General features: G+C 36.9%; 1 protein-coding gene across 1 annotated transcript in view; it reads left to right on the top strand.

Moving 5' to 3' along the window:
- Window positions 1–12,161, top strand: part of net1 (neuroepithelial cell transforming 1) — a 38,432-nt gene that overhangs the window by 8,125 nt on the left and 18,146 nt on the right. Inside the window, exon 2 of the mRNA XM_079818104.1 lies at window positions 6,512–6,578. Within this exon, the coding sequence (XP_079674230.1) occupies window positions 6,512–6,578 (67 nt within the window). The remainder of the gene's footprint in view (window positions 1–6,511; window positions 6,579–12,161) is intronic.

Raw genomic sequence — 12,161 nt, 5'->3', positions numbered from 1 at the left:
ATATAGTGGGATGTCGTAGGTGTTTAAGGCAACCGTTATCCAATTTCAGATTATCTTTTCTCCGAGCCATTTTGACACTCAAGCCCTTTGCGTGGCCTTTTACGGGTTTGTTTTATATGACGTCTCATATTTGACAGTGAGAACCACAACAAAGCGAGCTTTTGAAGCCGTATTAGAATGATCTCGATGAGTAAGTGACATATCATTCCTCCAAGGCCTCTCCTTTGTTTGCCGCGTAAAGCATGGTGAAACCAAACCTACTTATCTTAACCTGAGTCCTTTCAAGTGTTTTCCCACCTTAACGTCCGTGGGATTGCCTTCTCATTGACAGAAGGGAAGAAAAAAAACACCTGAAACCGATGTTGACCATTCCCTTAAAACTATTAGTTTGTATAGTACACTGTGACTACTTAGGACAGCCAAAATTCTCAATAAAATCTCTGTAGTTGTTTAAATTCCTACTCAAGTAGCACACATCAAATCATCAAAATGACCAGCGTATCAATGACGTGAATGCACCAAGTTACATCTTACATGTTCTCACACTCATGTCCGATCAGCTGATGTAATTTTCTTCCGAAGTTCTTGAAACAGGGCAAGCCTCATTTTTGGAGTATTTGTGTACTCTGTTATGTTGCCTGTGAGTGTTAGAGTGGTGTGTGTTGATGCAACCATCACGGGTGTGCGCTATTTGTTCCATGTTTGTCATGCCAATGTCCAGCATTTCAGACAACACCTCGGCATTCCAGACATTTTTTAGAAGCAATGCGCACTCGCAGGATCCCTACTCAGTTCCTGAAGCTCCCATACAGCAAAGATTTTGGATGTCTTCCCTTATCAGATACACCTGTTTCAGGCCTTCTCTGCTATTGAGCTGAAGAGTTGAATAAGGTATTTGATTATGGAGAATCGGTGTGTTGAGGGCTTCCAGGAACAGGCTTGGGAAACACTGCTTTAGGCATTTTACACAATATGGCTACAGGTCATGGCGGGTGTGTTTTGTTCTGCCTTACAGTCATTACCACCAACATTCAGATCACATTTATTTGGTTCATTTGAGGTAGCCTGGAATTCAGTCTTCTCAGCATTTGTACGGAAACTGGATGCTGCAATCAATATTTAGCAAGCACTGCCTGATGGCCCGGGGCCAGCGTGAACGGCGCTCAGTCAGGACAGTTGACGGAACTATCACTTGTCCGATCGGGATGGTGCTGCAGCGTCACAAGCATTTATCATTTGCATGTGTTTTTAAAGGGATAGGCTAGTTCACCCAAAAATGAAAATTCTGTCATCATTTACTCACCCTCAAGTTGTTCCAAACCTGTATGAGTTTCTTTGTTCTGCTGAACACAAAAGATATTTTGAAGAATGTTTGTAACCTAGGGCTTGGCGGTAAATCGAGTTTGTACAATATATCGATATAATTTATAGAGACAATATGGAAGGAGGGAAATCACTTCTATATCGATATACAGTAGATTGATACGAGCGCATCTGAAAAATAGCGGAGGACGCAGAGTGAGCTGATGCAGGGAAAATGCATGATACAACTTGATACAACATGACGCATGCTTTAAATTAAGGGCTTCAAAATAACTGGTAAGATATAGTTAACAGTTAACACGTGTAGTTTAAAGCAGCTTGCCCTGTCAGAGAGATAGACTTGTGCTGTGATATGTGCTGACAGACAGATCAATACTCGTTGTGTTAAATGCGTTTGAGATGTGACGCTTTCCTCAGTGCATAACTTACATTTCACAGGTATATTCTCCATCTGTAAGTGTTAGATGCAAATATGTCAATTTTTCTGAGAGGATGGGAGAAATTCAGGCTTTCGTGAACGAGCGCCACCACGTGCATGCGCGGCGAACAGACGGAGCGCAATAGAATAGGAAGGAACTCAATAATTCTGACTAAAGTACACATATTTCTAAAACATTTGTTGTTGGACAATAGATGTGCTATGAGATATTAGATTAATATGTGGAATTTTAAACCTACAAGTATATTTTTATGAAAGTGACCATTATAATGGGGTAATCAAATATAGGCTAATATGCTTTTGTTTTTATTTTCATTTTTAGTATAGTGAATTTAAAAGCAAAATTATTAATTTGGTTTTTCGATTGTAAACCCATTTTTTGCACATAATATAGCCTACATTACATTCACTGTATTTGTTTATAGCCCTCAATATCAAACCTTTTTAGGACATCACTGGGCAGGATGTGAAATAAAATGATTATTAAAATAAATACAGATTTTTTTTATCCAAATAGAAAATACCGGGATATATACCGTGCATCGCCATTCAACCAAAAAATACAGAGATATGATTTTCTGGCCATATCGCCCAGACCATTTGTAACCAAGCAGATAGAGCAACCATTGACTACCATAGTATTTTTTCCCCTACTATGGTAGTCAGCGGTTGCTCTATCTGCTTGGTTACAAACATTCTTCAAAATATCTTCTTTTGTGTTCAGCAGAACAAAGAAATTCATACAGGTTTGGAACAACTTGAGGGTGAAAAATGATGACAGAATTTTCATTTTGGGGTGAACTATCCCTTTAAGCGAAGCTTAAAAAAAGCTTAAACCGTTATATTATATAGCGAAATAAAATGCATGTCTAACAGTGTATATATGGAAAGGTGTTAAAGTGACAGCAACCCAATAAACCTGCTGCTGTCAGTGTTTTTAATGTCAATAAATCCAACAAACACTGCTGAATACTGAATAACTTTTGTAACTTTAATAAGGATTCATCTGTATTTAATTTTTACAGTGAAGACTATGCAGTTATTTTACATTTGATTATTCAAATTCTTACCTGAAAACTACTGTTAGACCTACCTGAAAAGCAGTTTATCTATTGATCAGGCCAGTAAAAAAAAAATCCTTAGGTTGAGCCCTGTAATAAGATTAGGGCTGCCACTAACGACTATTTTTATATTGATTAATCTATTGACTAATTTATCACAATAATTTTCAACAATTTTACTTAAAAACATTTCATTTAACTTGCAACGTTGGCCTTCAGTAGTGTACTATAAAAAAGAATAAATGTAAACAAGCCTGTGACAAAATGTAAAACTAAACACTTTTCTGTTGCTTTCTTTTTCCTGAGCTGCGCATATATATTTGACTGTTCTGCTTCCATTGTTTAGTGAACGGTGGCATGTCACACATGAATGCAAATTAAGAATTAAATTTTTAGAGTACCGGAACTAATACAATTTCATATCGTATCCAATTTACCCAGTCGACTAAAAATATTGACATTGGTCAATACAATCGACTGCGTCAATCTCACCAGGCCTAAATGAGATTTTTAAATATATGAATCTGATGAATTTTAAGGTAATGAATTTAGTAGGGCTGTCAAAAGATTAATCGCGATTAATCGCATCCAAAATAAAAGTTTGTGTTTACATAATATATGTGTGTGTACTCTGTTAATTATTATTTATATATAAATACACACACAAGCATGTATATATTTAAGAAAAAAATATTATTTTTATATATAAAACATTTACATTTATATATATTATAGATTATATAAATGTATATACAGTATATATATGCAAATATTTCTTAAATATATACATGAATGTATGTGTATTTATATATAAATAATAATTAACAGAGTACACACACACATATATTATGTAAACACAAACTTTTATTTTGGATGCGATTAATCGCGATTAATCTTTTGACAGCCCTATAATTTAGCTAGATGTTTTACAAACAGTGCGTGACAAGAGGTTGTGTGGTATGAAGATGGAATTTTATGACTTATTGGCATGTTACTTACTTTACTGCACACCTAGGTATGTACTTCCTATAAGTACATAGTGTTTTTTTAATCCGTGCAACTTAAATATGTCGCCTACTTGTTACTATGGTCTATTCCTCATCAGGTCAGCGTGGAATGGAGGACACTCCATCATGGGATTGGCAGCGTCATTTGACCTATATATTTAGGCTCCTGTTGTCTTTAGCAGTCGAGACCACCCACAGTAGAGTCTTTTTCTAGTGGACACTGATATAGATTCTGTACTCTGTTAACACATGAATAGACTCTGACTGGTCAGATATCACACCCAGGATCACCCAGCTTCTTAATATTCTGCTCACTGCATCACTCCTTCAAGAAACATCCACCTGTACAATACACCATCACACAAAATTCAATGAAGTTAAATGAGTCAGTCTTTCCGTGAGAACCAGCTTCTCTCACTTCACACTTACATTCTTTAGATTTATTTTACTCTAATTACCCATTCTCTCATGTGCCACCTGCACTCATTCCCAAGTGACGGAATAATAAACAGACAACTGATGGAGAGATAGAAAGATGGGGGATGCCTGCAGAAACCACATCAGACAGAATAAGAGGAATTTGCTCAAACAAACACATGCCTTCACCTCTGCCAGGACCCCAGGGTGATGGCAACCAGAGAACAATTGTCTTCATATCACAATGAATCATCACTAAAAACAGTAGGCAACAAAATGAAGTTTGCCCAAACTTAATAAAGACTATTATAATACACCCCCATATTATCATAAATGAATGCATGAGGATGAGTCAAGGTCTGACAGCCTCCAAGACAACTTCACCACACATTAACTTAAATATTATTAAGTTAAATTATATATAATAATGGTATTGGTAACACTTTACACTAAGGTTGTATTAGTTAACATGAACTAACCATGAACAACACCTGTTCAGCATTAGTTCGTCTTAGTTAACGTTAGTTCATAAAAATCCAGCTGTTCATGGTTTGTTCATGTTAGTTCACAGTGCATTAACTAAATGTTTACAAGATTTTAATAATGCATTAGTAAATGTTGAAATTAACATGAACTAATAATGAACTGCACTTATAAACCATTTATGTATCTTTGTTAATGTTAACTAATGAACCTTATTGTAAAGTGTTACCATATAAATTAACATAAAAAATATAAAATACTTGATTAAAACAAAATATATTCAGTTTAATATTTAACTCAATTCTAATGCCTTCTGGGGTCAGACAACTCTGATGACAGCGAAAGTATATAACTGACCATTGTCTCAAACAGCCGATTTCCTATGTAGTTCTGCTTTATTTGTCGCTTGCTCTTCTCATATATTTGAGATGAAAAATTCAATGTATTTACTTGCCATTCAAAAGTTTCAGGTCATTAAGTAAAAAACAAACATATTCAACAGGAACACATTAAATTAGTAAAGACGTAATATCACAGTTTTCACAAAAATATTAAGCAGCACAATAGTAACATTTTCAATATTGTTAATACTAAGAAATGTTTATTGAGCAGCAAATCTGCATATTAGAATGATTTCTGAAGGATCACGTGACAGAAGATTGGAGTAATGATGCTGAAAATTCAGCTTCGCCATCACAGGAATAAAATAAAATGTAAAAACGATTAAAATATAATGGTATTTTAAATTGTAATTATTTCACAATATTACTGTTTTACTGTATTTTTGGATCAAATAAATAAAACCTCGTTGAGCATAAGAGAATGTTCAAAAACATCAAAAAATCTTACCAACCCTCAAACTTTTGAACAGTAGTGTATTTATTTGGCCAGTCGCCAAATAATAATGTATGTACTATAGTGTTGGTGAAAAAGTTTTCCTCAAACAAGAAGGATTTCAGAGACGCAGGAAGTTACTACATTTTGAATCACTGGATTATGTAAAGCTCTTTTCTTTAGAATAACACATGCTGACATACGCTTCAGGATAATTACTCATTATCTCGTTTCAATGTTGCTCAAATGAGCAACCCAATGGTAACGCCACATTTGCCTTCATTTCTGAGGACCTACAATTATTTAATCATAATCATGTAGATTAGCTGATCATACATGTGAGAATTTCTCACTGGCTTTTAAAAAAAAAAAAGGAACAAAGATTTGGCAGGGCGTCCCATTATCATAGCTGAAAAAAGCAGCAACTCTTCTGAAAAAGGAACCCTGAGTATCTTTGCAAACATGACATCGCTGAAACAGGTGTTACCAATCCCCAAATAAGGGCCCAGCCAACAATGAGGGGCAGTGCATTCGTGAGTAAAAGAGGACATGAAGGAGAGGGCACGTGGGTGAAAGACAGCAGAAACTGGTTGTCTTGGTGTGAGTTAGAGAGATTAGTGACACTCTCTCTATCAGTTCTGCAGACAATGATGCAGTGTCACAGGAGACAGAGCTACACCAGGCTTGGTGTGTGGTACGTACAGGATGTGTCTTTACATTTATGGGATTTTCTTGTGGGCACACTGACATTGCTGGGTTATAGACATACTAATGGATCTACAAGGTTTGGCTGCACGTTCTCTGTCATTACTGCACAACCAGAGGTCTGGGTCTGGTTGGATGCTTTGTGTTTGTCTGGTTATCTGTATGAAGAGGTGATTAAATGTTTTATTTCAAATGGCTTTTGAAGTGCAATTGTTTTGAGAATCTTATTTTTCTTGCTGTAGGCCATCTTTGAGACGAGGAAGTTCTTTCACCTTCCTGACACCTGGACCCCAGTGGGACTTCACGCTGGTGAGTAGCTTATGACATCCATATGGACTCATATCTCTCTCAGGCATACAAAACACTTTCCTGTAGCTCTATTGTCAACATAGGCAGCTAACTACTAAGCTGACATCTTAAGCGTCACTAGCTATGTTTCCATCCAAAGTTGTCCATTTTACTTGTGCAAAAATGGGAATGTCACATAAAACATTTACAGACAAAAGCACCATTTCCCTCCCATGTTCAAGAGAACAGAATCATCTTGGGAAATGTAATCCTGTGATAAATCTGTAATAAAAATGGAAGTTGCAATGGGGGAAGCTACTGGATATTTTTTGTACATCATAAATTACTTGCGCCACATAGCGTGCAGATGAAATGCAATAAACGCTGTCATGTTATATTGAGTTCAGAGGCGAATGCAGTGTTTGGGAACGCTATTGTGAGACCATTCTAGGAGGTAAATATAACAATTTAATTCAGCGCATATGTTTTTTATGCGCATTTTTAGAATTTATGTGCATCCTGGTGTTTTCATCCCAACATTTTCATTAAAAAGTGTGAATAGAAAACATAATGAGTGATTTGAAACTGTCTTTATAGTGCCTCTCCCACAAGTCACAAGACCAATAGAGTTTGACATTAGCATTTTAAAGGAACACGCTGACTTTTTGGGACTTTAGCTTATTCACCGTATCCCCCAGAGTTAGATAAGTCCATACATACCATTCTCATCTCCGTGCGTGCCATAACTCTGTCTGACGCACCCACCGCTAGCCTAGCTTTGCACAAAGACTGGAGGTAAACGGCTCCAGCCTAGCCTACTGCTCAATAATTGACAAAATAACGCCAACATTTTCCTATGTTGTGATGTGTATAATTACATCGTGTACGAAGGCAGACGGAAAATTAAAAGTTGCGATTTTCTAGACCAGTGTGGCTAGGAACTATTCTCTCATTCCTGCGTAATAATCATGGAACTTTGCTGCTGTGCCATGGATCCAGCGGCGCAATGATATTTCACAGCACCTGAAAATAGGCTAACTTCCGTCAACATAATCAATGTGACAACCTCCTTACACAGGGAGCGTGCTGGGGACTATTTTCAGGCGCTGCGTAATATCATTGCGCCACTGCATCCATGGTATGGCAGCAAAGTTACTTGATTATTACGCAGGAATGAGAGAGTATGGTTCCTAGCCATTGGTTGGGCAGGATGTAATGATTGCAAAAATAGTGGAAAAATCTGCTTTTATCTGATTAATCGGATTGATAAATTATTAAAAAGATCATTAGTTGCAGCCTTATTAGCTGAAATAGTACATCTTTAAATTACTTTATTGATACTTTTCAATATTGAATGCATGTGTCCACCATCTTTGAATGAATCGTTTCACTATTCGGCTCATTGCAATGCACTGTAGTATTGCCCTCTCCACAAAATAGAATATAATCTTTTTGGCTGGTTGCTTTTAACCATGTTATACTTTTAATGGCACAAGCAAATTAGACATAACGTGAATTTACATTACCAATCCATGTCAGTATATTACTGTTCCATTTTTGTTCAGTAGTTTACAAGTAGCAACGGTAATAAATTAAATCACCACAATGTTTGGTTTGTTTTGTAAAAAGCATTTGGACCCACTCAGTGTTTTCCACAGATTAGAAACCAATTTGTGGTGGCGGGCAGGCAGGGGCATGGGATGGTGTGTGGTGGTGGTGGTGGTGGTGGGGGGGTGATTGGCACAAATATCGATCTTGATTCAGTATCAAATCATATGTATATATCCTACTGCACATATAAGTAAAAATATGTTTGTCTTTTTATCACCATTTTAAACTTTTCTTGGGTTAAATTGTATTTGCTTGCATTCATTAATATTCACTCGTGTTTGCTTATATAAGTATCATTAAAAATATTAGGATGCAAGTTATTAACTTTTTAAAATTTCCCATTTAAATAAATCTAGTGTTTGATCATGTCTAAATATGTATTTAAATGCAAAACCTAAAAATAAGTAAGAAGTTATGATCTGTAATACTTTTTTGAGCAACCAGATTAAATACATGTATATTTATTAAAGAGCCATACAAACACCTAGTAGGTAAACCATGGCTTTATAAATGAAAATTATTATTTTTCCAGCCACAAAATGACTCTAATTTGCCTCTTTGCATTGGAATTCTCTATTTTAACTTTCATTACTACACTAATGGTAATATAAATAATAATACAAAATATTTAAAGTGGTCATTAATGGACCATAATTATTGCACAAATAGTAGGCCTATTTAGTACCAAAAGATATCCTCAAAATATTCAATAAATATTATTGAACTAAAATATAGAACATTTATTTAATTGAAAAATAGTTTGTTTATTTAATTGAAACATAGAAAAAAAGGTGTATGGTCACATTTGACCACCAATAAGTATGAGTGTGAGTGTGTGTAAGGAATACCTGAGGGCTAAATACAAGAAAAACATTAACACTAATGTTAACAATGTTGCGTCTCCTTCACTCTCCATTATAAAATGATCCTGTAAAAATGGTTGACGTAATAAAAAATTTCTGCAAATACCTGCATAGTAAAATTGTTGTGTATCCGCTTCAGCCATGCAAATGCATTGACAGAGCGCTGGTTTGTTTAGAAGCACGTGAACCACGTGACTGTGCGCGCCGCCTGGAGATGAGAGCATGTTGCAAAGGTGTTCTTCAACGCCTCTGGCTTCAACTGTTATGCCACATTAGCGCCAAAACGCTATTTATTGATTTAATTTCGTATTCAATTTTAAAAGCTTAGGCTTTCGTATCTAAAGCAGGTTTGGCAGTATATGTGGCGGCCGGTGTTGATTCTGTGGCGCACCGCCACAAATTCGTCTATGTGTGGGAAACACTGCCGCTTTATATTAAGTATCTAACTATTTTGTACTAGTAGACCCTGTACCTAAACCCACCCATAAACCTAACTACACCACAAAACCTGTCTTTTAACTGTATCACTCCTCAAGAGCAGCATACGTGTTTTACAAAAAAATACAAGTAGTACACTGTACCTTACAAATTGTTTTTTGATGCAAATACACAAGTTAAAAGACAACTATTATAAAGTTTAATATAAAACTTTGGACATACAATAGATGACCTTTTGTATTTTAAGTGACGTGGATGCTGTAGCCCCATTAAGGGTGCTTTGCTACGGTTCATCAGTTTTCATGCCTCAAAAACTCTTAATACTACACCCAAAAGGTCATTTTTGTTAAACTTTCCATCCTTTGCGCAAATGTGCAAGTGTACTTTCCTCTTGCCCTTTATGAAAATTTTGGCAGATATTGTTTTCCACTCAACCATCACGTTGTCGCCAACTGATGACATCTTAATCCTCACATGGCATCGCGTGCCTCTGGTTTAACGGATGCACAAATTGCAACCGATAAAATTCCCAAGCGTCTCTTTCTCTCTCTCTCTCACTCTCTCCCCCCAAATTTCCATCCAACTCAACCCAACATAGCCCTCATTCCCACTGAATCAGTTAAGCAGTAAATGCAAATTAGTTTGTGATTGAAAACAGAGTAGAGCCCGTTTAGAGCATTCCAAAGTTTATGAAGGCCAAGCGAAATGCAATCCATCTCTCATCTGTAGGAAAATGGGGGGGGGGGGGGGGGTGCACAAAGACGACGGACCGCTTTATCACATGCCAAAACGTTCCTTTGATATGTATTTCTTTTTATGAATACACACACATTAGCTCATCTAGGGGGCACATGGGCCTCATTAGGCTTCCAGCTCAAGCACCATTATCTCACCTTCAAAACCCTGCCGAGGTAAAAGTATTCCTCCCTCTTATTCCTGCTCAAACTCCTGGAACATGAAAGCAGAGTCTTTGTCTTTAATGTGGAAGTAGATCTTCTGGTTTAGGCCGTCTGCGTGGCCGCAGGGTGTCCGTGGTTGTGCAACAACAGATGGATTATGCGGGAAGCGGCCTGCAGACCTGTGATACTGCCGGATTTAAATTTGACAGCGCGTTGTGCCAACCTGCAAGAAATACATCTCTTGTAATTTTTTGTTACATCATTTCCCATGAAGTCTCAAGGCTTTTATTGTGTCTCTAATTAATTAAAATATTAATACATATCGTTTACTCACAAGGAATGTAAGGCTGTTCCTAAAAAAATTGTTTGTTGGTTTGGTGTTTTTCTTCTGTAGCGTCTGAATTTGCGTTACAATGTGAATCATAAACTGATTGAGGAGACACAGGAAACTGCTTGAGACAGCTGGAATTTCTACTTTCATTTTATAGAAAAAGAAAATAGTCACATGGTCTTCGGTGGTGGCTTACAGACATGGTCATCCATACACACACACACACACACACACGCACGCACAGTAAAAAAGTACCCTACCCACGTTATCTGCAAGTGCAATACTGACAATACATTTTAAATTAATTGAAATTTTTTTTTTTTTTTTTGCTTATCTTATTTTGATACCTTGATGTTTGTTTTTGTTCCTCATTTTTACAATATTTACTGATAATTGTTTTGGTATATAATCAAATCAATATTAAAAAGTAGTATTAAGTGTTTGTAGTATGCAGTGTTTGCGCACAAAGGTCCTTCACAAAACTGATTTCGGACAGACTTCTGAGGCAGCATAAAGGATTAATTATCTACAACAAAATAGAAAGAGCTTTGGTGATAACTTACTTTAAAGGGTAACTTCAGTGATTTAGCATTTAAGCTTTGTATCAGTAGAAACCCTGTATTATATTTGAATTATGGTACTTTCCTCCCTCATATCCCCCTGAGACGAGAGAATCATGCAATTTATTTCTGGAAAAAATCCTCCGATGATGCAAATATCGTCATTTTGCGTCATCAGGGGATTTTTTGGCCAGAGGCTAAAAACTACAGCCAGTAGAAGGAGCTGTTCCGCATGTTTTCAACCCGCCCACAGGGGAGAGAGCGATCTCTCTCACAGAATGTAAATGCGCTCGGCCTCGGGCATTCATAACGGAGCGGTGCGAGCAAAGTGAGTGTTTCAACTTTTCAATGAATTCCTATGAAAGTTTAGCTTCCATATGCGATCAGAAAACGCGCCAGACTGGACACGCGCGGAGAATGACAGCCGCGCTTACCTCAGCTCTGCTCAGCTCTTACTTGCCTCTCGTGCGGAATGAAATCTCCTGCTGCGTTTGTCCCGTGACTTTCGTTCGGCTCACTCACACTTTATTGAAAAGACACCTTCAGTTTTTAATTGTAGTGTTTATTCTCTAACTGAATGAAATTATTGCATCATTATGAAGATCAAAACGATGCTGGGGGCGGTGTAGGGAGTGGCCTCGTAGGGCAGCGAAGCAAGTGCATTCTGGGAGTTGTTGTCTCATCCACATGAGACAAAAATACATTTTCTGTCTTTTCTCAGCCTAGAAGGCACCAAATTCAAAAATAATTTCAAATTTTTACTACATAAATGACACAGTTTAAATACACAGTCATCTTCCCAGCGCTGAAGTGCCCCTTTAATAACTACAATACTAATTTCTCGCTAGAAATAACATCAAAAGTGGAAAATATTGGACATAAACTTGCATTTAAACAATCTG

This window comes from Gobio gobio (genome assembly GCF_949357685.1).
Source record: "Gobio gobio genome assembly, chromosome: 5".
NCBI classification, from domain to species: domain Eukaryota; kingdom Metazoa; phylum Chordata; class Actinopteri; order Cypriniformes; family Gobionidae; genus Gobio; species Gobio gobio.
Note: the sequence above shows the minus strand (reverse complement) of the source record. Positions and strands in the feature narration are given on the sequence as shown.